The sequence below is a fragment of the Gymnoscopelus microlampas genome, assembly GCF_963454915.1.
Source record: "Gymnoscopelus microlampas genome assembly, chromosome: 12".
Lineage (NCBI taxonomy): Eukaryota > Metazoa > Chordata > Actinopteri > Myctophiformes > Myctophidae > Gymnoscopelus > Gymnoscopelus microlampas.
This window is the reverse complement of record NC_139949.1, coordinates 52,803,912-52,830,283: the sequence shown is the minus strand read 5'-3', so window position 1 is coordinate 52,830,283 and position 26,372 is coordinate 52,803,912. Positions and strand designations below refer to the sequence as shown.

General features: G+C 41.5%; 1 protein-coding gene and 1 pseudogene across 4 annotated transcripts; one reads left to right on the top strand and one right to left on the bottom strand.

Annotated features, from left to right (window-relative positions):
* Positions 1 to 1,274: 1,274 nt before the first annotated feature.
* Positions 1,275 to 18,784, top strand: LOC311056903 (uncharacterized protein). 3 transcript variants are annotated; one of them, XM_084073746.1, is made up of 13 exons: positions 1,275 to 1,397; positions 3,108 to 3,344; positions 5,886 to 5,906; positions 6,898 to 6,989; positions 7,232 to 7,910; positions 9,326 to 9,417; positions 9,507 to 10,239; positions 12,148 to 12,239; positions 12,339 to 12,759; positions 13,690 to 13,820; positions 16,167 to 16,275; positions 16,483 to 17,092; positions 17,310 to 18,784. In XM_084073746.1, the coding sequence occupies exons 1-13, from the start codon at positions 1,376 to 1,378 to the stop codon at positions 17,458 to 17,460; spliced, it is 3,390 nt and encodes a 1,129-aa protein (XP_083929872.1). In that variant the 5' UTR covers positions 1,275 to 1,375; the 3' UTR covers positions 17,461 to 18,784. The 3 variants fall into 3 exon arrangements, with proteins under 3 accessions (XP_083929872.1, XP_083929873.1, XP_083929874.1); XM_084073747.1 differs by having other exon boundaries at positions 1,289 to 1,397; positions 3,074 to 3,344; XM_084073748.1 differs by lacking the exons at positions 1,275 to 1,397; positions 3,108 to 3,344 and having other exon boundaries at positions 5,892 to 5,906; positions 6,898 to 7,008.
* Positions 18,785 to 23,167: 4,383 nt separating this feature from the next.
* LOC311057441 (zinc finger protein RFP-like) lies at positions 23,168 to 24,466 on the bottom strand (annotated as a pseudogene). The gene has a single exon. The product of its transcript is annotated as a zinc finger protein RFP-like (transcript).
* Positions 24,467 to 26,372: the final 1,906 nt, after the last annotated feature.

Below are 26,372 nucleotides of genomic sequence, written 5' to 3'. Positions count from 1 at the left end.
TTATGCTTAACGATCAGATGACGCCCCCGACCACTTTAAAAGTCCTACAGTGTGTACCTGCCCTTACAGTAGTCTAATCTGGATGAGATGAATGCATGAATGACCATCTCCAGCTGTTTTTGTGTGGAGTTTAAAATTATTGTCAAAAATAAAAGGCCTAAATGTATATAGGCCTAAAGTGGTTAATGTATGTTTTCTAATAATATTCAAATCTAAATCTACAAAGTCACTATAACTAAAGTTCTTCATTAATTGTATAATTGTATTGTATTAAGAGTAAATATTATATACAAAATAATATAAAAGTACTGCAAATTGTAAATAGCCTACTCCAGTGAAGTAAAAAATACCTCAACATTTTACAGTACTTAAAGGACAACTTTGTTTTTTTACAACCAATGTTTATGTTTTAGATTGTAATTAAAGTAAATAAAATATGAGTGTTAAAAATTTTAAATTTACTGCTTTCTATAGTTTTAGCAATTTTCACAATCTTTTTTACAGTGTTTTCACAGTGGGCGGGGGCATTCTGTCCGGTGGCTAAATATGTATTTTTTTAACACATTAACCCGGCGTTTTCTTTATTATTATTTACAGTAGCTCTTCTAGCCCCCAATAACTCACATCTGGCCATCTCAGACAGCCGGACCTTTTTTATTGTGTAAAAAAGGCATATTTAGCCACCGGACAGAATGCCCCCGCCCACTGTAAAAAATATCGCAAAAAATGCTAAAACTATAGAAAGCAGTAAATGAAAAAAAAATTACACTCATCATTTATTTACTTTAATTACAAGCTAAAATATAAACCTTGGTTGTAAAAAACCAAAGTTGTCCTTTAAGTAAATTTACTTTCCACCACTGAAAATGTTCTCACGCTCACAACAGCATAAAGAAAACATCATGCACTACTGACATGAATGAAAGGAACGTTTTAATCTTATCTGATACTTCAGCTACAAGCATTAACATGTATTTGGCCTCGAACAACACAGAGAGAGAGAGAGAGAGAGAGAGAGAGAGAGAGAGAGAGAGAGAGAGAGAGAGAGAGAGAGAGAGAGAGAGAGAGAGAGAGAGAGAGAGAGGGGGGTCACTTAATCGTCTGAATTAAAGGAACACAGGGCTGCCAAGTTTCAGGAAAATCTAGGAGTGTGTGTGTGTGTGTGTGTGTGTGTGTGTGTGTGTGTGTGTGTGTGTGTGTGTGTGGGTGTGGGCGTCAACCATTTTGCAGAAGGGTAATCTGTATGAACATTTCAACCTCCACATTGCAACCATTTTAGCTTCATATTTACAAACAGTCGAGTTATTGCTTTTGACAAAAACACACTTCCAGTGGAATGTTTCAATGAGATCAGATCAAACCACACAGCGAGGACATGTTTTCATCCTCTTCAGCAGGTAAGATTATTAATTAAACACTAATTATTAAACACATGGATGTTGGAAACTTCTTATGTCCATATTTTAACTTTTTGTGTTTTTTCGTAAATTAATGCCCTACTTGATCATACGTCACACAATAGCATTAAAAGTAGCAGATCTATAAGTTTGAACACAAGCTTGTAGATCTGCTACTTTTGCTGTTTTTTTTTGTATTTGAATCCTGAAAAGTCACAGTTTTAGTAGCACACAAGTATTATTCTTTTAGTACAATGTTAAAGTGCTTTCTTCTTTACTTGAGTATGTCAGTGTTTCAATATGTTAAAGACTTCTACTCCAGTACATCTCAAAGGTAAATATTGTACGTTTTGCTCCACAGCAATTATTTAAAAAACCTTTGCAAGTTGCAAGTTAGCCTACTTTGTAGATTTGTTATTATTATTACAAAACATACATTAACCAATGAAGCACTATTATACTTTGTGTATTAAACAGCCTGTCTGACATGAGAGGTGTGATAAATACGGCATTTGTTCATGTTTAAAGCCATTTCTGGAATGCTCTCTGCTTACGTTCGTTCAATGTTAACATGGAACTCCAGCAGTGGGTCTCAACCTGTGGGTCCGCACCCCCAGGGGGGTCCCCACATGATGATGTCCCCAGATGACAGTGAAGTGACAATTTAATTTGAATACCTAAAAAAATAAAAGATAAGAAAAGAAAGCAAAGAAAAAATAATATAAGAAAGAGGGAAACATTTTGAAAATAGCAGATCTACAAGCTCTGCTATTTTCACAATATGTATCTGTGGAACCGATTCACACAAAACGTAATGCTTCAACAATTCCAAGTGCTTGTCAGGGTGGGGGGTCCCCAGTTCAAATATGATTACTTGGGGGGGGGGGGTTCAAATTTGATTATTTGTGTGTGTGTGTGTGTGTGTGTGTGTGTGTGTGTGTGTGTGTGTGTGTGTGTGTGGGGGGGGGGGGGGGGGTCATTATAATGAGCATTAATGAGGACTGATTATATGAAGATAAGGTTGTAAATTCCATCAATTACACACCCCTTGAAGCCTTGAATTCACAGAGATTTTTGGGGTGAACTACTCCTTTAAGATTCCTATATGCTCAGACGGAGCCAAACAAGGCAGCGTTCTCTGTCAGTGTCCCATGACACAGAATGCTGCCTTGCCTAGTACCCAACCCACAGGTTGAGAACCCCTGTGATAAATATATGATATAAAATGTTTTATAATGTGCTATTGTTATTATTCTAAATATGAATAGTTATAAGTGCTTATAACTACAGTGTTATAAGTAGATTATAAAGCATTATAAGTATATGTTCATCATGATTATAGACATGGTCACCATATAAATTGTTACCCATTTTTTATTCTGGGTTTTCTGGGTCCAGACGCATCTATCCATGTTAGCCACACCCACTGTGCCTTGATATATCGTTCCAACCAAATCTGAATTTTGTCCAAATCATTGTTTTGTCGGTAATCTTTCTACAAATGTTGAATGTCATTTTTGTAAGGATTGTTGATATTCCATACTTTTTGTGATTTGTTTCCCCGTACATACTACATATTGTTTTGTATATATATTTAAATGATTTGAGTAGTAGTCATTTTACTAGAAGTAATAATAATAATAAAAAAAGAAAAAAAACTTCTATATACTTTTCAGCAGCACTGATCATCTCCATTCATTAAATATACAGATAATCTCTTATCTGAAACTCTGGAGGGTCTGCCAGACGAGGACTTTAAGCAGTTCCAGAGCCACCTGAACATCCCAAAGGATCATCTTCAGGATGCAGACAAGAGGGACACCATAGGACGCATGAAGCAGAGCTACAGCTCTGATGAAGCTGTAAAGATCACAGAGGATATTCTGAGGGAAATCACCAGGAATGATCTAGCAGACAAGCTCTCAAAGAAATGGTTAAGATTCAAAGGTAAGACATGACAATGAACTACAAAAAGTGCTCCTCGTGGCACTACAAGAGGCTGATTTGAAACATGTAGGGTGGTATTTCTTCCTTGGCCTAGTGGGCATGTCCGTGCAAAGTTTCATGGCATGGCCCGCTGTGTTCATGATTAAAGTTATTTTGTTGAAAACAAACCACTCCTGCAAACTTTGGATGCCAATCTTAAACAATCAGGATGGAATATGACTCTATGACTATAGAGATACTGGCCCTCGGCTCATTTATCAACGCGGTGCAGACCAAATCATTTTGTTTCGTTTAATGACTATAGAGATACTGGCCCTCGGCTCATTTATCAACGCGGTGCAGACCAAATCATTTTGTTTCGTTTAATGACAATAGAGATACTGGCCCTCATATATCAACGCAGCGTATAAACCGGCGTATATTCTTCCATATATTCGCCCGTATACCAACGTCGAAGTCACATTTATCAAAGGATCCTATACAGCCAATCCTAGCGTATAAGGTCGGAGCTTTGATAAATCTCACGTCTGAAAACGAGCGTCATTTAAATAACACGCCCTTAAATATTCACAAAACGCCCGACTTCACGACATGAAGAACCAGAATACGACCCAAAAAAAGCATGAAAAGGCAATAAGAAACAGTTTCCCCCGCTCGCCTCGCCCATAGACTGTGGCCTCGCCACACACACACACACACACACACACACACACACACACACACACACGCACACGCCTCTCTCTCTCTCTCTCTCTCTCGCTCTCTCGCTCTCTCTCTCACACACACACACCCCGTGATCCCGTGCCGCTACGTTAATATTGGAGCGTCGGGTTTATATCCTTAACCCAGCCAGGTTGTGTAGCCTACATAACTCTCTATGACATAACTCCATAACATAGGACAAGCTACTGTAAGTTTGTAGACCTCACTGTCCATGAAAAGAATTATCTTGCAGAAGCGCGCGACATATGCTGCGCTGAAAATAGCAGATCTACAAGCTCACAACGCGTCGCGATGGGACCTGTTGTGAGCTTGTAGATCTGCTATTTTCAAATAGCCAATGCAGCCATACAGATCTGCAAGCTTAACCGAATGACTGTTAAAGCAGTTTGTTTAAATTAGCCTACTTTATAAAATGTTATATTTTCACAGGCATTATTTATTAGTGTAGATACATTTATGAGTGGATTATGTGTCCAGATGCCTCTCAGACAGTCAAACAATGCTGCTCTGCAGGTCTACAATGGAATAAACGGGTGCAGCCAATTAACGTCAACAACTGGTCCCGACCAGACGTGAGATTTCAGCGTACCGTAGGATGAAGCCCACGTCAGGATATATTGATAAATGCCAAATGGTGCGGTGATCTCGCCGTACGCCCATTATTTGGGCTGCACCGTGTTGATAAATGAGGGCCAGTGTGTACCGATTTGTGGGATTTTTGGACAAAATGTGTAGGAGTACTGTTAAAAAAATTGTTTTGCACTGTCGTATATTTGAGGCAGTAAACTGCGTGTAACCAGGCCTGCTGGTTGTAATAAAGTAGAGGAGAAGAAGTGAGGACGTCCGGACCAGGTTCCATGTTCAGAATCATTCAGTGGTTTATTCAGCAACAAACAAACAGCATCACAAAGCTTCCAGGGGCAGGAGCCCCTGTCCTCCACGCAGCCTTTCGGCTTGTTCAGTACTCTCTCACAAGTCATTTACAGTCACTCTTATACTCTAGGTTCACATTACAATACAGACGGTTCATGTGGGTGGGGGTCAATGAGAATCCCCCCACCAGTTGATCAATTCCTTTGATCAGTGTCGCTATCTGTCTGTATCCTGCCTGTCAGGAAGCTAGGCCTGATGTCATCAGTTTAAAATAGCCCAGAAGTGCAGACAGTTAGACTGTGTCTGTCTACAACACATGGCTACTCCTGACTGTAGTAAAATAACTTCTATCATTTATATCTGATTTTTGACTTGCATACCGTTCATAAAACAAGCAAATAAGGGCCAATATACGACAGCACAAATCGGCCTCCTGGTGGCGCTATAAACGGCCCATGTGAAAATTTCGGGGCAGAGGTTCTGCTTTGGCATCCAGGGAGTGTGTGTGCACAGTTTGGCTGCGATCAAGCCAACGGTGCCAACGGTGAGATTAGCTGTACACAGACAGAATGACACACACACGCACGCACGCACGGACGCACGCACGGACGGACAGACAGGGGGCAAAACAAACTCTCTCACCATGCCTTTCGGCCTGGCGGAGACAATAATCCCTGTGAAAATATAACATTTTAGAAACTAATTTAAACAAACTGCTTTAACAGTCATTCGGTTAAGCTTGCAGATCTGGCTGCATTGGCTATTTGAAAATAGCAGATCTACAAGCTCACAACGGGTGAAGGTGTACAAAAAAAAGTTTTAAAAAAGTATTTTTGCTTCCCACCACAAGGGGGGCTGCTTATGTTACATGTTCTTGTCTTATTGATACTGTGTGATATTAAATTGTTGTCTTTTGTATTGTTGTTGTTTCTGTGTGGACTCCAGGCATAGTGAAGACCAGATTAGGTAAGTACTGTACTTAGTAAAACTACTTTCCAACTACTTGCTATATTTTTCATAAAATAAGTGTTAAATAGCTCTATATTCTGATATTAATCATAGCTATAGAGGGTTTGTTCAGTAATAGGGATCTCATTGTTCAGGTCGGGATACAAATTCTATCCAATCAGAAAAAAAAACGTCAAAAAGTGCAAGGGCTGGATTTGAAGGCTGGGTAGTGGCCTGAACATTTGGTATGAAAAATAACATTTGATTAATTGAAAACGTTACACAGTGTAACTTTACCAAAACACTGCTAGAACACCCCTAAAACCTACATGGAATAAGATAATCTAATCCTACTGATTACATTATGAAGCAGCAAAGACATCTGACTGAGTTAACGTGTACAATCCATCATTAGTGAATATATGCATGCTTATACATGTATTGTGTATGATGGATGTGGATATGTACAGGACAATATAATAATAGATATGTGCATACTAAATATAATAATAGTAAAACACCTTGGAGGTGTACTCTATAGAGGCAATTCATAATTAAATTCCGCTGTGGCTTAAAGGCTTCCAGTAAAAGCTCTATTTGTTAACGTTTCGACTCAAAGGGCCTTCTTCAGAACGTCTTCTGAAGTTGTCTGAAGAAAATTATTCTGAAGAAGACTGTTTTAAGCCACAGTGTGCAGACTAATTTAGAATTACCTGTGATTTTTGTGGTCTTGCAATTACACTCCAGTGGATGTGCAGGCTTTCTTTTAGCCTTGCACTCTCAACATCCAATTTAAATTTGTCCTTTTTCAATTTACCCCAAAATACCCTTGTTTTGAACTCATGGTGATCACTACTGGGAAAATATTTTTTACACACATGGTTCAACTGTGTTATGACAGATATCCTGAGTTTTGTAATAATTGGACACTCTTAAATGTATAGTCTGATTTGCGTTATGCCACACCCATTGTTTACATTTGTATACATTTTTCATCTACCATGTCCAGCCTCCCTGCCCACCTCTGGTCCAGAGCTGGTCTCCATGATGAAGATCGGTACCAGAGTTATGAGAGGACCAGACTGGGAATGGGGAGAACAGGTTAATAGAAGATAACAATGTATTGATCATGTTTTGTCTTAAGAGGAAATTGGACATAACCCCTCCTGATCAGTACTTCCCTTTATGTGTCTGTGTTTAGTCAACTTATACAAATAAGAACATAGCGTCAGGTATTTTTTTTAAAATTGTTTTATTAATTTTTTTCTTGAGGTCAATGATGAACATTTGTTGTCATAGTTTTCATCAACACAATTGAGACTGCTTGTTGTGCTCTGGTATAGGATGGATCTCGTGGGCTGGGGCGGGTCGTTGAAGAGCCAGGTGAGGATGGAATGATGAAGGTCAAGTGGGACCGGGGTCATGTAGCAGGAGTCAGCTACCGTATGGGCCGGAATGGCAAGTATGACCTCCAACTGACAGAGAAACCAGCCGCTGCCCAGCCTGCTGCCCAGTCTGCTGCCCAGCCTGCCACCCAGTCTGTCACCCAGTCTGCCACCCAGCCTGCCGCCCAGCCTGCCACCCAGTCTGTCACCCAGCCTGTCACCCAGCATGTCACCCAGTCTGTCACCCAGTCTGTCACCCAGCATGTCACCCAGTCTGCCACCCAGCCTGCCGCCCAGTCTGTCACCCAGTCTGTCACCCAGCCTGTCACCCAGCATGTCACCCAGTCTGCCACCCAGTCTGCCACCCAGTCTGTCACCCAGCCTGTCACCCAGCATGTCACCCAGTCTGCCACCCAGTCTGCCACCCAGTCTGCCACCCAGTCTGTCACCCAGCCTGCAACCCAGCCTGTCACCCAGTCTAACCCGCCGGCTCGGCCTGCCATCAAGCCTAAGCCTGCCATCAAGCCTAAACCTGCCATCCAGCCTGCCATCAAGCCTAAGCCTGCCATCAAGCCTAAGCCTGCCATCAAGCCTAAGCCTGCCATCCAGCCTGCTATCCAGCCTTCCAGTGTACTGGGTCTGTTTGGGTTTTTGGAGTTACATAATCAGTCTTGTTGAGAACTTTTATTTTAAAATATATTATGCAAGAACCAATTATTCTGTAAAACATGTCAGCAGTCAAATGTGTATAAGTGTGCTTTTGAGTGTGTGTAGAACAAGTCCAAGTAAGGAAAGTGGGTCTTAAGAAGACATTTATTTTTTAAGAACGGTTGATGCTTGAGGCCGAATGCTAAATGCTATTTTCTATTGTCTCTAGAGAGGGGCTGGCGGAGGGTCTGCCTTGCTACGCCACTGACACAGACACTAAGTCATTTACATGCCAATTGAAGCGATCCTTTTTTCTTTTGCAAACCGTCAGCCCTATACTGTCCATTTTCAAAGATGTTTTAGGGACAGGTTTCAACCTTTTCATTGGATTAAAAACTCCTACACGTTTAGAAACGTTTGGATTTATGGCCACAATTGCAACAGGCCCATCCTCTGTTAAACATAAGACTCGTGTACAGAAAGTGCCGGTGTAGCTCGGTTGGTAAAGAACTCGCCTTTGAATTGCAAGGTTTTCTGTTCGATCCCTGGCACCGCCAACTCAGCGTACAGTATAGTAGTAGAGCTTGGGTGAGGGCAGGAAGTACTGGGTGCTGATGGTGGGTATAACAATACACTGAACCTCCCAGGGGTCTAGATTATTGTAGGAGGATCGACACCCTCGTTGCTCAGCTGATACCGATAATAAGCGACTACCTGCTGACTCACTTACCCATCAGTCCCAGGTTTGAAAATGATGGCTCCACCTACTGGCTGACTTCAACATCATTTTACACACACGGTGTTATCCTGTGACTTTTCAATTTGAATGAAACGTCGGCAGTATTTTTCAGGTACTATGTAGACATAGTACATATACTGTAAGATTTATGATGACTGGCCCATTAGTTGTTTTCTTTAATATATTTGCACACTGCAAATTAGTTTAACTACTAGTGAGTTTAACTACTGGTGTTAATTTTGAGAATAAATAAATCTTGAATGAATGTATGTGCTGAGCTACACCCTTTAAGACCAGTCAACACCATGCAACTCCTTGCAACATGCAACTACTTTTGCATTGGTCTGGACTGGCCTTTAGAAATTAACTCAAAATCATCAAAACTAAATGAGATATTAACAATTTGTCTGTCAAAGCTTGGTCCAATAATTATCCACAAACAATTTGGTAGCAATCAGACCTGTGATTCAGGATGAAATGTAAAAACAATCAGATTGAGTTTTAGTTATTGAGGATTTTTAGCAAATATGGATGTCTATATACATATTGTATACTGTAGCAAGTTTAGCATAGATCAGACTGACTGCATAGTTATGGCAGTTCAAATGTCATATTTGTTTTACAGGAGATTTGCATAAAATATCTGTATCATTTACCATGTCCAGCCTCCCTGCCAACCTCTGGTCCAGAGCTGGTCTCCATGATGAAGATCGGTACCAGAGTCATGAGAGGACCAGACTGGAAATGGGGAGATCAGGTCAGTTAATAGAAGATAAACATTAACAGTTTTTGAAGAGTTTATGAGCTCATAATACAATTTACACCGCTTTGTGTGCTTTGGTACAGGATGGAAACCCGCCTGGGCTGGGTCAGGTCTCGGCAAATGTGCGCAAGGATGGATGGATCAATGTCCATTGGGACTCTGGTACAACCGGGAGTTACCGAATGGGCAAGGATGGCAAGTATGACCTCAAACTGGCAGAGTCAATGTGCACCACCCAGCCTGTCACCCAGCCTGTCACCCAGCATGCCACCCAGCCTGTCACCCAGCATGCCACCCAGCCTGTCACCCAGCCTGTCACCCAGCATGCCACCCAGCCTGTCACCCAGCATGCCACCCAGCCTGTCACCCAGCCTGTCACCCAGCCTGTCACCCAGCATGCCACCCAGCCTGTCACCCAGTCTGTCACCCAGCCTGCCACCCAGTCTGTCACCCAGTCTGTCACCCAGCCTGCCACCCAGCCTGCCACCCAGCCTGCCACCCAGTCTGTCACCCAGCCTGTCACCCAGTCTGTCACCCAGCCTGTCTATCAGCTTGTCTATCAGCTTGTCTCTCAGTCTCGATCCGCCAACCGATTTCGGTTTGCCACCCGGCATCGGTTTGCCACCCGGCATCGGTTTGCCACCCGGTCTGCCACCCGGCATCGGTCTACCACCCTGCCTACCACCCGGCATCGGTCTGCCACCAGGGCTGCTACCCATCCTCATTCTACCGTCCAGCCTGCCACCCGGGCTGCCACCCTGCCTACCACCCTGCTTCGGCTTGACATCCGGCCTGCCACAGAGGACTCCCACACAGGTCAGCACACTGACAATAAAATGAATCATTATATAGTCACAAAGCGGCAATTTGCGGGTCCTACAAACATGTTTTAAAAGATTTTAACTAAAACCCTAACCCTAATATCATGGTATAAATCATAAACAAGTCCTGCAGTATCAATCAATGTTTCCCCCAGGCTAAATTCCACACAATGTGCCTGATTGTAGTAAAAGCTTCGCTTCGCCTTCATTAAATGTTCTTATGGTAAAAGGATCAGCTGCAGTATGAAGCCGGCCACTTAGCTCTATGCCGTCATCTCTTTCAGTTTCACCATTACGGATAAAATAACTGCTTCACAGTTGGTTAAAACAATGCCATGAAACTACTTTTGTAACTAAAACATTTGCAGGGAATCTATCATTTTATATACACACATAAACAAAATAAAGACGACTGGCTAATAAAACGGCGGTCATAATTATCACGTAACATTATGCAGGCTATTCAGACAGAGGCCCTTTTGAGTTCTCATCATTCAGAAGTGCCCTGACCACAAATAAACCACTGAGTATAAAAAAAAAATCTATTATTTGGGGTAGAATTTATGTCAAAGAACCCCCAAAATATCTATAATATAATATAATATAATATAATATAATATAATATAATATAATATAATATAATATAATATTAATATTAATAATAACAATAAAATATGAAAAAGGGATATTTCATGTCACAGGATCTTTAAAGCCAACGGACTGCTATGAGGGGTCTACTCTAGACCTTTGACATTTTCCAAAACTTAAATATTAAAGATATCGAACAGGTTCTCTCAGGTTGTATGACGACTAGACCGATGCTTTTTCATTTAAGGTTAAATCTGTGATGGTCTCCACCCAGTCTGTCACCCAGCCTGCCACCCAGCCTGTCACCCAACCTGCCACCCAGCCTGTCACCCCTCCTGCCACCCAGTCTGCCACCTAGCCTGTCACCCAACCTGCCACCCAGTCTGTCACCCAGTCTGTCACCCAGCCTGTCACCCAGCCTGTCACCCAGCCTGTCACCCAGTCTGTCACCCAGTCTGTCACCCAGCCTGTCACCCAGCCTGTCACCCAGTCTGTCACCCAGCCTGTCACCCAGTCTGCCCCCTAGCCTGCCCCCCAGCCTGCCACAGAGGACTCCCACACAGGTCAGCACAGTGACATTAAAATAAATCCTATAAACATACAGTAGCAACAAAGTAGTGATATGGCATGATTCAACACTATGGGAAGGTGCGTATAGCGAGGAAACTGGACGCTATCATGTCCAACCACTCCCACCTCCTCCACATTGTGGGGTAATGGAGCAGGAGGGTAAATTATAGATGAATCTACCCCAAGGGAAAATACAATAGACGTAGACTGTCCTTTGTGCCGGTAGCCATGAAGATGTATAATGAGGCTGCACAAAGGTTGCTCTGTTCGTTCAATAGTCTAATTAGCTCTGAAGTAACAACAGTTTGTTACAGTAAGGACACCAGTTTGACATTAATTGGTCAGTATAATCTAAACTAAATGAGATATTAACAAGCTGTGTGTCAGTTTTGACACGCTTGGTCCAATAATTATCCACAGACAACTTGGTAGCAAACCTATGAAAGAAGTATATAGGCAGAACAACTAGTCACATGGATCAGTTTTTAAAGTGAGCAAATATGGATGTCTTTTAGCTAATTTGGTATAAATCAGACAGACTGCATAGGAGTTATGATGAATTGAGTACACATGACTCCAATGGAAACAAGCCATAGTGCTTTATTGGTTTTAAAACCTTAACAGACCTTGTATTGAACTGTACTTCCCTGTAATTGTCTTTTCAAACTGTTAATAAAGTATTCAATCAATCAATTAATAAATCAATCAAAACCGTTAAAATGTCTGTATCATTTACCATGTCCAGCCTCCCTGCCAACCTCTGGTCCAGAGCTGGTCTCCATGATGAAGATCGGTACCAGAGTCATGAGAGGACCAGACTGGACATACGGAGATGAGGTCAGTTAATACAAGATAAACATTAACAGTTGGTGATGAGCGTATGAGCTCCTAGTTTTTATCAATACAATTTGCACTGCTTTGTGTGTTTTGATACAGGATGGACCCCCGCCTGGGCTGGGTCTGGTCCATACAAACCTGCGCAAGAGTGGAATGATCATGGTCCAATGGGACTCTGGTGAGATCAGGGGATACAGAATGGGCAAGGATGACAAGTACGACCTCAAACTGGCAGAGCCAATGTGCACCACCCAGTCTGCCACCCAGCCTGCCACCCACCCTGTCACCCAGTCTGCCACCCAACCTGTCACCCAGTCTGCCACCCCTCCTGTTACCCAGTCTGCCTTCCAGCCTGCCATCCAGCCTAAGAATGTCATCCAGCCTAAGTTTGTCATCCAGCGTGCCAATCAGCCTGCCATCCAGCCTTCCATCCAGCCTTCCATCCAGCCTTCCAACCAGCCTGCCATCCAGCCTAAGCCTGCCATCCAGCCTTCCATCCAGCCTGCCAGTGTACTGCGAGGTCTGTTTGGGTTTTTGGATATACATAATCAGTCCTGTTTAGAACTCTAATGAACTCTAATTATAATGATTTTATTTTGAAATATATTATGCAATAACCAATTATTCTGCATGCCAGCAGTCAAATGTGCATAAGTGTGCTCTTGAGTGTGTGTCGAACAATTTCCAAGTAAGGAAAGTGGGTCTTGAGAAGACATTTATTTTTAAGAACGGTTGATGCTTGAGGCCCAATGCTAAATGCTGTCTATTGTATCTAGAGGGGGGCTGGCAGAGGGTCCGCTGTAACCACCCCGCATTGGGGCCCAGTGTTGCCTTGCTACGCCACTGACACAGACACTAAGTCATTTACAAGCCAAAAGCCTTCCCCTTTTTCTTTTGCAAACCGTCAGCCCTATACAGTCCACTTTCAAAGATGTTTTGGGGACAGGTTTCAACCTTTTCATTGGATTAAAAACTCCTACAAGTTTAGTAACGTTTGGACAAACTGACATTGATTCATGGCCACATTTGCAACAGGCCCATCCTCTGTTAAAATGTATCAACATAAGACTGGTGTACAGAACGTGCCCGTGTAGCTCGGATGGTAAAGTGCTCGTCTTTGAATTGAAAGGTGTTGGGTTTAATACCTGGCACAGCCAACTCAGCACACAGTATAGTAGTACAGCTTGGGTGAGTGCAGTAAGTACTGGGTGTTGATGGTGGGTATAACAATAGACTAAACCTCCCAGGGGTCTAGATTATTATAATAGGAGGATCGACACCTTCATTGCTCAACTTATACCGATAATAAGCGACTACCTACTGACTCACTGAACCCTCAGTCCCAGGTTTGAAAATGATGGCTCCACCTACTGGCTGACAGAACGCAAGTTTTGCATAGATCAGACTGCATAGGAGTTATGACAGTTCAAATGTAATGTTTTTTGTACAGGCGACTCTGGTACAACCATCACCTGCCGAAAGGGCACCCGATCTCTGTCCGCCACCCGGCCTTTGTCTGTCCCCGACTTCGGTTTGACATGCGGCCTGCGATACAGCCTGCCACAGAGGACTACTAAACAGGTCAGCACAGTGACATTAAAATAAATCCTATAAACATACAGTAGCAACAGAGCGGTGATTCTGCATGATTCAACACTATGGGAAGGTGCATATAGTGAGGAAACTGGACGCTATCATGGCCAACCACTCCCACCTCCTCCACATTGTGGGGCAATGGAACAGGAGGGGAAAGCCTAGATTCATCGACCCCAAGGGGAAATACAATAGACGTAAACTGTACAATTTTCTAGCCAGTCACACAAGCAATGTAACTAATAAGATCGCCCTCGTAAGAGGCTTTCGGCTATCTCACATTTATATACCAATCACACTAAATGCAATCAATACATCTCCCATGTGTAGGGATTGAGCACAAGAGTAGAATATTACTCAGACCAGTGTCTTTGATGGATTTTATCATACTAATCATACAATATAAACATTAACACATCTAGGTCAGTAGCCACAGCAAGCTACTAGTCAGGGTCAGTACTACATGATCAGTACCAGACTACATGATCAGTACCAGACTACATGGTCAGTCTAACACTACATGATCAGACTAAGACTACATGGTCAGTCTAAGACTACATGGTCAGTCTAAGACTACATGGTCAGTACCAGACTACATGGTCAGTCTAAGACTACATGGTCAGTCTAAGACTATATGATCAGACTAAGACTACATGGTCAGTCTAAGACTACATGGTCAGTCTAAGACTATATGATCAGACTAAGACTACATGGTCAGTCTAAGACTACATGGTCAGTCTAAGACTATATGATCAGACTAAGACTACATGGTCAGTCTAAGACTACATGGTCAGTCTAAGACTATATGATCAGACTAAGACTACATGGTCAGTCTAAGACTATATGATCAGACTAAGACTACATGGTCAGTCTAAGACTACATGGTCAGTCTAAGACTATATGATCAGACTAAGACTACATGGTCAGTCTAAGACTACATGGTCAGTACCAGACTACATGGTCAGTCTAAGACTACATGGTCAGTCTAAGACTACATGGTCAGTACCAGACTACATGGTCAGTCTAAGACTATATGATCAGACTAAGACTACATGGTCAGTCTAAGACTACATGGTCAGTACCAGACTACATGGTCAGTCTAAGACTACATGGTCAGTCTAAGACTACATGGTCAGTCTAAGACTACATGATCAGGCTAAGACTACATGGTCAGACTACCTGGTCAGGTATAAACAAGCACACAACAACATGGAATCTACACACAAACTATAAAACATCAGAAATATAACCATTACTCGATAAACAAACTGCTTCACAGTTGGTTACAACAATGCCATGAAACTACTTTTGTAACTAAGAAATGTGCAGGGAATCTATCATTTTATATACACACATAGACAAAATAAAGACGACTGGCTAATACAATGGCAGACATAATTCTCTGCTTCTTTACCTGGAGGGTGAGATTGTTACAAAAATCACGTAACATTCTGCAGGCTATTCAGAGGCCCATTTCAGTTCTCATTATTCAGAAGTGCCCTGACCACAAATAAACCACTGAGTGTTAACATTTCTGTTATTTGGTGTAGAATTTACGTCAGAGAACCCCCAAAAAAGCTAATATATAATATAATAATACTAATAATAATAAAATATGAAAATAGAGACATTTCATATCACAGGACCTTTAAAGCCAACGGACTGCTATGAGGGGTCTACTCTAGACCTTTGACATTTGCCAACACTAATATTAAAGATGTTTATCAGGTTTTATGACGACTAGACAGATGCTTTTTCATTCATGTCTATATATGTGCCGGTCTCCAAGCCCCTTTTCAGCAACACTGTTCAGCTTAAACATATCCAGCAATCTTGATGTTTGTACAAACTGTCATTTATTTATGGCCAAAGTGTCCTCTTATGATGTGCAGAGATTTGATCTACTGCTTTACTGGCTGCATCTTCTAGTATTCAGTCCCAATTGAAACAACAATGATGCTAACCCTGGTCCCCTGATCACAACACCTCCAGCACCATCACCGCTGACCACCTCCGATCCAAAGTCAAGAGAGGATGGGACTGCAGGTGGAAAAGACCAGGTCTGCAGTAGCAAGTTACGGCAAAACGCAAAATGATCAGCAGCAGATCGGGAAAGTACTTCCCGGTCAAATTTGACACAGGCAGTTAGAAAATATTCAGATTTAAAGGTTGTTTCCATCCATCTTTTAATTTGAAAACTATCTCAAAACCACACACGTGTAGGAAGCCTTTACAATTGTGATAACATCAGAAATATGTAAAATAAAATCACAGTCCTGGAGTCACCCATTGTATATTTGTGACGAACTCAAAATCTCTCTCTGCTCTTTTTAGGATGACCTGTACAAGGTGAGCAGCAAACCTACAGGTCTCTGTGTGATCATCAACAATGAGAACTTTGTAGCTGTTCGTGATCGAAGACGTGGAACAGACAAGGATGCTGGTATGGATGTTGTCTGGATAGTACTTACCCTCATTCTCTTTACTGTTGGTTGCTTGTAATTATCTCAAATAGAAGATTATGGCACATGTCATACATTGCTCTCAACAAGCGTGTCAACTTGACATCTACAATTTTAACATGAGAAGTAGATGTTAGTCAGTAAATGGTTTCTTTTGGTGATTGAATCTTTCTTTTCCTCCCCTGCAGACGATTTGACCAATACATTCAGTTTGCTGGGCTTCAGAGTGTTGATGTTTAAAGACCAAATCACAAGCCAAATGCACGAGACCCTCAACTGTTTGTCTTCTTTGAAGGACCTCGCTGAGCTACAGAGGTGCAATGTAAAGGAATGGTCCACGGAGCACAGGGTGTTCACCAACCTTAAAGTTGAGGATCCTCCACAGCACGGCGATGTCTTTGTCTGCTGCATTATGAGTCATGGAGAAAAGGGTGGCGTTTTCGGGACCGATCAGAAGCTCCTCCTCATTGAAGACATAGTTGCGTACTTCAACGGAGATAACTGCCGTGTCCTTGTGGGCAAGCCCAAAGTGTTCTTCATCGAGGCCTGTCAGGGAATGGAGATGCAGGAAGGGGTTGAAGCGGAAGCGGTTGAAGAGGAAGGGGTTGAAGAGGAAGGGGTTGAAGCAGACAGTTGTAGACCACCCAAACCAAATATGAAGGCTCCTCTCATTCCTGTGGATGCAGATTTCCTGGTTGCCATGGCCACTGTGGAGAATTATTTAGCATTTAGGGATAAAAAAGCTGGGACCTGGTTCATACAGTCTGTGTGCAAACAGCTAAAAGAGCGCTGTCTCAGGTAACTCTCAAAATATGAAGAAAGAAAGACATGAATACAAATTAATATATGAATGTAATATTAAGAAGAGCTAAGTCATACTTGATCCACAATACTGATAGGCCTACCTGATAACCACATTTCCACCATTGCTGCATATAGGCTATATTACTACATTGTTTAATTGACTGCAATTCAATCAAGTGCCTTGTGTGGCAATGTTGTGTGTTTGTTACAGGGGCGATGACCTCCTGACCATTCTCACTCGGGTCAACAACGATGTGGCAGAGAGGGAGGATCCGGTGTCTCCGGGGACCATAAAGCAGATGTCTGAATTTAGAAAGGTCACCCTGAGAAAAACGCTGGTGCTTTCACCAATTTTCAAATGATTTAAAAACAGCAGAAAGACTGCATGGTGCATTCAGGTGCAACGCACAAAGCATTATGGCTATTGATTAATGTCCTAGGTAAAGTCGAATTATGTTGTTGGTGGGAATTTCTATATATCAGGAAGATAAATGTAATTAATTATCATAGTTTATTATGCAGTAATGTGGTGAATGTGTATTATAGCCTGTCTGTTGCATCTCTGGACATATCTCTCTACTCTTGAAAAAAAGGTAGGATTTCCACATACTCACATTCTCTTTAAACACGGTTTGAAGTGTTATTTTTTACAGCTAATTATAATTTAGTCTTTTGAATAACACACCATTTAGTTTTAGTACTGTTTTAGTATACTATTGTTTAGTCTTAGTCTAGTCTTAGTCGACTAAATATCAAAACCTTAGTATATTAGTCTTAGTCTCAGTCAACAAAATGGTCACTGCGGTGCTAGACCCAAAAATAATCAAGTAAAGAAAAAGGGAATGTCCGCACAGGATAAGCTGCTTTCCCGTCTTTTTCGTTTGTTTAACCAAAAGTGAACAACGTTTTGCCCATGTAGGGCTTCATCAAGTTCAACTTGATGATGGATGGGGGAGAAGCTACAGTCTGAAATAACAGGCGACGAGCTACGTTGCGGTTAGCAGCTGAGTTGTGATTTTGCGGTTACACAGTTGCAATCGACCACGAGAAATATAACTTTGTATTTGGTGAGAATCTACAGTGAGGGGGTACAGCGACAGTCACAACTGCGGATACCGTGATAAAACAGGCAGCACAAGCTCAGCTCAATTCGAGTTTATAATTAGATCAAATTAAGTTTTTCCATGTTTTATAGTGTTAAAGAAATGATTGCACCATTGGGAAATGTATTGATGAATAATGGCCATCCAAAACGACACAGAGATGGGGATCACAATTGTCCCCAATATGAAATTGAAATGCAGAGTGGTATAATACAGCACCGCCACTTAGGAGTTATAGATGGTAGATGCATGTCTATATATTACAGAGAGCTAAGTTGACGGAGATGAAAGTTAATACTTTTTTTTCACATAATGTTTTATATTTTTACAACGTGGCTCTACGGGTGTCTAGCTGTCTATAAAAGAGTCAGTCTGTGTGAGTCTGGAGCAAATCAACGCACAACACTGGACCGATCAGTGACACATTTCCTCTGCACACTGCCAGTAGGCCACAGATGTACATGCATGTTCTATGTTTTTGGGGCGGTGTAACCGCCCCCTATAAGTGAGTTTTGGACACTGACCAATCCTGCACCGTGATTGGCCAATAGTCTACAACGCAGTCTACAACCCTAAGCAAAGTCAGTGGAGTAAAGTAACTAAGTGTAGGCTACTGTACTTCCATGTGCTTTTTCTTTGCAAACTTCTAAATAAAGTATTCAATCTACCAATACGGTCCTTGCTTCCAGTGGTGTAAAGTAACTAAGTACATTTACTCAAGTACTCAATATATATATATATATATATATATATATATATATATATATATATATATATATATATATATATATATATATATATATATATATATATATATATATATTTATTTATTTATTTTTTGCTTGAGGTTATTAAAGTACTACTGACTACGCCAGTTGGAATTTCACCAACTTCCATTTGAGGCTTTAACTTTAAAAACACAGGTTCGTAAAACAGAGCTTAAAGGGATATTTCACTTTCCAAAAAACATTTGGTGATTGTATCATCTACTCAAGCCTTTGTGAGCCCCCCAGACAGTTTTTAAGTTGCTCGATTCAGTATTTAGACATTTGATATTAATTTTATCAGACACGCCCCCTTCCTACACAAACCCATTATAACTTCAAACTCCATTTTAACCATGTTAGATTCATCAAAAACACCGTCCTTGGTTCTGGTGACTCACCCTGCCCTCCTAATGCGTGAGGGGGGGCGTGTTTCTCCGAGATATTTTTTCATTTATTTTATTTTAATTTTTTCGTTTTCCCCCAAAAATATAAAAAACTAGAAAAAGTGCTCCTCGGACTACAGGTCTCCGCCAGGTCAGGTAGGTTATTGTGGCCTCCTGGTGGCGCTATAATAGGCCAATGTGAAAAGGGTGGCATTTCTTCTTAGGCCTTTCAATGGGACACTGCATTCATGATTTGAGGCATTTTGTTCCAAAAATGTGTTTTGCTAAATTAGACCTGCTGGTGGCGCTATAAAGGCCAAAGTGAATGTGAAAAGGGGGGCATTTCTTCCTCGGCCTAGTGGGAATCTGCATGCAAACTTTCACGGAAATTGCACACTGCATTCATGTTTTGAGGCATTTTGTTTAAAACTGACCAATCCTGCAAACTTTGGAAGCCACTGTAAGCCAAATAGGATGGAATATGAAATATCAGACAGATCCATCAGAATCACATGACTATGGAGATGCAGTGTACCAATTTGCGTGTTTTTTGGACAGAATCTGAAGGAATAATCTCCAAAAATGTATTTTACATAAGTCGGCCTCCTGGTGGCGCTGTAAAAAGCAGATGTGAAAAATGCAGTCCAATGTTTTTCCTTGGCCTCTAGGGAGTGTGCGTGCAAAGTTTCACGCAGATCGGTGCAGTTATAGTAAAAATGCAAATCGGCCAGTTATAGCGCCACCATGAGGCTGATTTGAAAATGTTCAAGTGGCATTTCTTCCTCGGCCTAGTGGGAATGTGCGTGTGCAATTTTATGGAAATGGCAAGCTGCGTTCATGATTGGAGGCAGTTTGTTCAAAACGGACCAATCCTGCAAACTTTGGAAGCCAACCTTAGCCAATGAGGATGCAATATGGGAAATCGGACAGATCCGGGTTGATCACATGACTATAGAGATACTGTGTACCGATTTGCATGACGTTTGGTTAAAAGGGAAAAAATGGGTTTTGCACAAATCGGCCTCCTGGTGGCGCTATAACAGGCCCATGTGAAAAATGTGGGGCAGAGGTTCTGAATTGGCATCCAGGGAGTGGGTGTGCACAGTTTCGCAGCGACCGGGCCAACGGTGCCGGAGATTAGCTGGTAACACACAGACAGGACGGACACACACACACACACACACACACACACGGACGGACGGAAGGACGGACGGAAGGTAAAACATACTCTCTCGCCATATGCCTTTCGGCCTGGCGGAGACAATAAATGAAAAAAGTAATTGAAAAGAGCAGACCAAGTAAACAAAAAAGGTTGAATCTGAAACACAATTTTATAAAATATAGAGGGGGTCCCTGCTTCATCTCTCACTCAGCTAGGGGGGGCCTTGGCCTGAAACGTTGAAGACCCCTGGGTTAAAACATAAATAGGCTAAACAAATTCAATGAGTACACAACAAACAATATGACATTCAGGGACGTGCTGGGCCCCTAATTCAGCCTGGGAATCTCAGATAGAGAGGCCCGTAAGAATTTTTGTTGGCCATTTCAGATGAGAGACAACAGACATGCCAGTGGGCCAATTACATGGGTTATATTTACTTTGTGGGCCGCCCAGACCCAAAAAAACAAACATTCTCACCAGGGTGAGCCAGAGTGAAGTGCACCTAAATGCAGAAACCTGCCTCACACAGGAGTGTGACTCCTGTGTACAGTGCACATACATGTGCAACATCATTACTCCTTATTTCACTTCACAATTAAAACAAACATTAAAAACATATGGGTGGATCACAACGGAGCCTGTGGTGCATCATTAAGTACATCACTGAGACTACTTTCTGACAACTTCCCCCCAGTGTGGCTCGTTTTTAGCCTAGATCTGGGGGACACGGTCGCCGACAAGAGATACAGAGAGACCTGCTACGGCTAACGGCTAGCCGCAAAACTAGTCAGAGCTAGGCTAACAGAGGGAGCTTTCTTCACACAGAGCCTGAACTCTCTAGCCCTAGAGCAGGAACACTCTGGCCTGGATAAGGCCATGGATCTACTTGCTATGCTGCATCACTGAGACTACTTTCTGACATAACAGATTCAAGTTTTCCTTTATTCCTGCTTCAATTAGAGCAATCAATGCTGCTAGTGACAGGTAAAGGGTAATGTTACTGTGATATTGATGATGATGATGAAATAAGCACTTGTTGACCGGCACTTTACATTTCTGAATGTAGCCTTTTGTTGTATCTCTTGCACTTTATCTCTTGCACTTTGATGATGATGAGATGATGATGAAACAAGCACTTTAAGACCGGCACTTTATATCTCTTGCACTTTATCTTTATCTCTTGCACTTTGATAATGATGATGATGACGAGGATGAAACAAGCACTTTATGCCCGGCACTTTATATCTCTGATGTATACCTCTGAATGTAGTCCTTTGTCTCAGATCTTGCACTAGATGCGCCCAGACTTATGTTTTATGCTATGGCGTTTGTTTGTTGTCCTGTATTCTGTGTATGTTTTAAACCACTACTCCGGCTGTAAAACTATTTGCCCTTTTGGGACACTAATAAAGACCTTGACCTTGACCTTGTGGCACTGGAACACACTCTACTCACCCATTACAAAAACCTCTCTCCTGATTGCCAACTTCCTGCTTTTAAAGGCAGAACTAGATCATGATTGGATGGCATCAGAGTGTCTCACCAATCCTGATGGACCAAATCTCCACACATGAACACCTGCAGTAAATAAACCACAATCAATTGGTGTCAAAGACTTTCACTAAAACTCCACCCGGTTACACATACATATGTAGATACATATATGCAGGCGGTCTATTTTGAATATGTCACACATATGATAAACAATGTTCTTATATTTTCCCTGCTGGCAGAGGCAAAAATCGCCTATCCACCATCCACTACATTTGATTGAAAATTTAGATTATATTTCTTAAAGGAATTATAAGATCATCTTAGATACAATCAGGGACATGTGAACAGGAAAATTATTATATTTGCATCTGTGACGCCCGTTAAAAGTGTCATCACATTTAATGTGGATAATTATTGTGTTCGTCACGGTGTTTTGAGAGTGTATGTTTGTATTGTACCCTTACAGGTGCATTTGGTTCCATTTGTACACTCTCAGAGTTATGGTATAAAGTTATATTTAATTATATTTGGTACTGTAGGCCTTGATGGCGTCGTAATGCCTGATTTTACACTTTGTTGCATGCTGAAAATTTCCGATCTGCAAGCTCACAATGCGTCGCAGCGCGTCTCGTTGTGAGCTTGTAGATCAGCTATTTTCAGAGCGCAACACCGGAACGTAACCAAACATACAATTAATTGACTTTTAGTTCTACTGGATCTCGTCTCCACTAGTCTCTCCATAACATTTGAGTCTATTTTTATTTGTTGACGAAATTGTTTGTATATTTAGTCTTAGTTTTAGTCATCATAGCTTAGATTTTATTTCGTTTTTATTTTCGACAAACGTTTTTTAATTTTAGTCAACGAAATGAACACAGGAGTATTGACAAATGAAACCTTGGGATTCTTCAAATGGCTGAAAATACACAATAAAATGAATCCAACATATTAATAGAACATATCATAATAGGGTTAGATACCTTACCCTATGCATTATTGTTTTTTGTTTTACTTTGTCACGAAATAGGTGCAATGCAACACGGTGTGAGCTTGCAAAGATCTGCTATTTTTTCCATGTTTATTCTTTTATTCTCTATATGTTTTTGATGTCTTCTGCCTATTAATGTCTAATTTACTGCTTATTTAAACTCCATGCTGTTCTACTTCATGTTGACAGGAGAGATGATCAGAGGAGCAGAGTTTCTACCACCATCATTATCACATGGATTGAAGAATGGAAAGAGTTTCTCAGTGAAGGTGCAGCCAGTGAAAGAGTAGAGATGAGCTCTGGTCTCCACGTCATAAAAGGAGACCAGACCCTCCTCATAATCCACAAACACTCCCACTTTCTGGATCTCCTCTCTTACAGGGAGGAGGACACCAGGATAAGCCCAGTACTCATTTCTATTCAACAATACTATAGTCCAGTAACCAATGTTGGGTCTCGGTATGTTAAAACCTTTCCTGTCGATGGACTCTCTGGCCACTCCTAACATCCACTGAGTCTTCCCTGTAACCTGAACCTCATAGTAAAACCTTCATGAGGAGAAGCTTTGTTTTCCTAAGACCCGGGGAAAATAAGAGAATCTCTCTGTGTTGTCAGGAAGATTCTTCCTTATGTTTCCATGACTCACTTGTTTTCCATCCTCAGACAGGATAAGGGTTGGATGTGCTGTATCAGGGTCCAGAGTTACATCCACCTCATATTGCTGGATCCTCCTCAACTCAGCATCACACAGCTTATTCATCTCTTGACTGAGTGTCTTCTCCAGCTGAGCCACAGCTGTCCTCACTGTCCCCACATGTGAAGACTGATGGACATTGACCTTTGTCCAGTCCTTGGTGGGTCTCCACCCAGAGTTGTTGGATGGTAAGTTGTGGAGGAGGTGGAGGTGGTCTTCAGTGTGTGAGAGCTGTTTCAGCTCAGAGCTTCTCTTCTCTAACTGAGTGACTTCCTGTTGCAGCTCATTAATGAAGCCTTCAGCCTGTTTCTCTGTTGTTTTCTGCTTCTCTTCAATCACATCAATGAGCTCAGCCTGGCTTCTCTCAATACAGCTGATCAGAGCAGAGAAGACCTGAACACTCTCTGCTATCACTGTGTCTGCATCTTTCCTGCTGAACTCTACTGAGCGTTTGACCTCCTGAATCTTCAGTCGTCTCTCCTGGATCATCTGCTGAACTTCAGCCTCTGTCTTTGCTTCATATTCTTCTTTCAATTTGTGACTCCTGAACTGTTGAACCATCTCAGAAAGCAAAGTATTAACGGATACTTTTGGTCTGTTATAGAAGGTTTCTTGACACAGTGGACACTTACACACATCATTAGTGTCCCAGTAACGTGTGATACAGGCTTTGCAGTAGTTGTGTCCACATGGAGTGGTGATTGGATCAGTGAACACATCCATACAGATAGAACACAGGAAGTGATCTTCAGACAGGAGACTGTTGGCAGAGGCCATTTCTACACGCTGAGAATAAAAGTGAAAGTGTGAAACACTGGAAATGTAAAATCAACTTAAAACCGTATTAACTATCTTTACTATCCAGGAATATTAATGATGTGACTACAGCAGAATATCTCCTTCAGTGAGTGAGGGTCTCTTCTCTTTGACTAAAGCCCCTCACACTCTGTGTAATCAGCTTTTAAGTCAAGCTGACTCAAATCTCATGTCATCAAATGTGACATCAACAAATTATGCCCAAATATGGAGTTCCACAAAGCTCCAGACTGACCTCCAAGTACATATTTGGTAACCGTGGCAACCTGATACATACAAATATTAAAAAGATACTTTAGGGCAGAGGGCCAACCATGTGGGCATAGACTGCTGGTTAAGGGCCAACCATGTGGGAATAGACTGCTGGTTAAGGGCCAAACATGAATTGTAAGACCAAAGACAAACAGCACAATTTACTAAAAACAAAAACCCCTTAATAGGGAGGACGAGAGCAGGGGACAGCAGCACAGCCTGAGGGACCGTCTATGAAGAGCATCTGGAAAGTGCATCTATAAAAAACATAAAAGGCTTCATTCCTCATTATAGACCATTATGTTAGCATAATATGGAGATCCGGTTGTCCAGAACCATTGAGTTGACAGCTAAGCCCATATATGGGCATGTCCATATATGGGACCGACTTCAAACAGGCAGGCAGACAGATGCATATAAAGATGTTCATATATGGGCATAAACAAAATGGACAAAATGACTGGTACAAAATATTATGGACAAAACCGCAAATCCCCAAACAGTGCTGGGAAAAGTACTCAAATGTTTTACTTAAGTAAAAGTATCAATACTGCTATGTAGAAGTACTCTGTTACAAGTAAAAGTCTGATATAACAAATTTACTAAAAGTACAAAAGTATTTGGTATCAAAATGTACTTAAAGTACCAAAAGTAAAGTACTAAACTGTTTTATATTATATATTATATATATATATATATTATTTATATCTGCAAAGTAACTAGTAACTAAAGTTAGTAACTAAACTTTTCTTTATATAATTGTAGTGGAGTAAAAGTACAATATTTGCCTCTGAGATGTAGTGGAGTAGAAGTAAAAGTATAGACAATTGGAAACACTCCAGTAAAGTAAAAGTATCTCAAAATTGCACTTAAGTACAGTACTTGAGTAAACGTACTTAATTACTTTACACCCCTGTCCCCATATATCGAGTACCATGATGTCATTAACATCTTGTCATAGAACTGCGTCATAGACTGGCCTGGACTCCATATTTGGCCATGCCTGACATGGAACTCCATATATGGGCATAAAAGGGACACAGACAGACACATTAATCTCCATGTATGGGTACTTCCTGGAAGAAGAGGTCCAGACAGGGCTGGACTGGGACATAAGTTCGGCCCTGACGTTTTGGACCCGCTCCGTCAAGGCACATACAAACACACATGCCCTTAATACCACCACTTTTACTGAAAAGCCTCCCTCCACGTTCTGGAGCCTTGAATAAAATGAATGTTAACTAAACAACCCATACACACCCACACAACCCATAAATATGATAGCACAACTTTTTTTTTGGTCCAGCGCTTCTGTGCTTCTGTGCCCAATAGTTAGGAAACAAGGTGGTATTCTACACAGCTATCAAGTCTGTACAAAACAACGGCAGCATGTGTTGCCATGTCTGCTTATTATAAGCGACTTTGGGCATGTTTTTCTGTAAAGTTGCTTGTAAATATTGGTAGTTGCGGGTTGTGTTTTTTGGGCTTGTTTTTAAAGTGTAGTTATTTGGGCTTGCTTCAATTTTTTTTATATATATATATAATTGTTTAACCGGTTCTCAAACATTTGCTTTTCAAGGACACCCACATTAACGTATTTCAATGCAGACGCCCA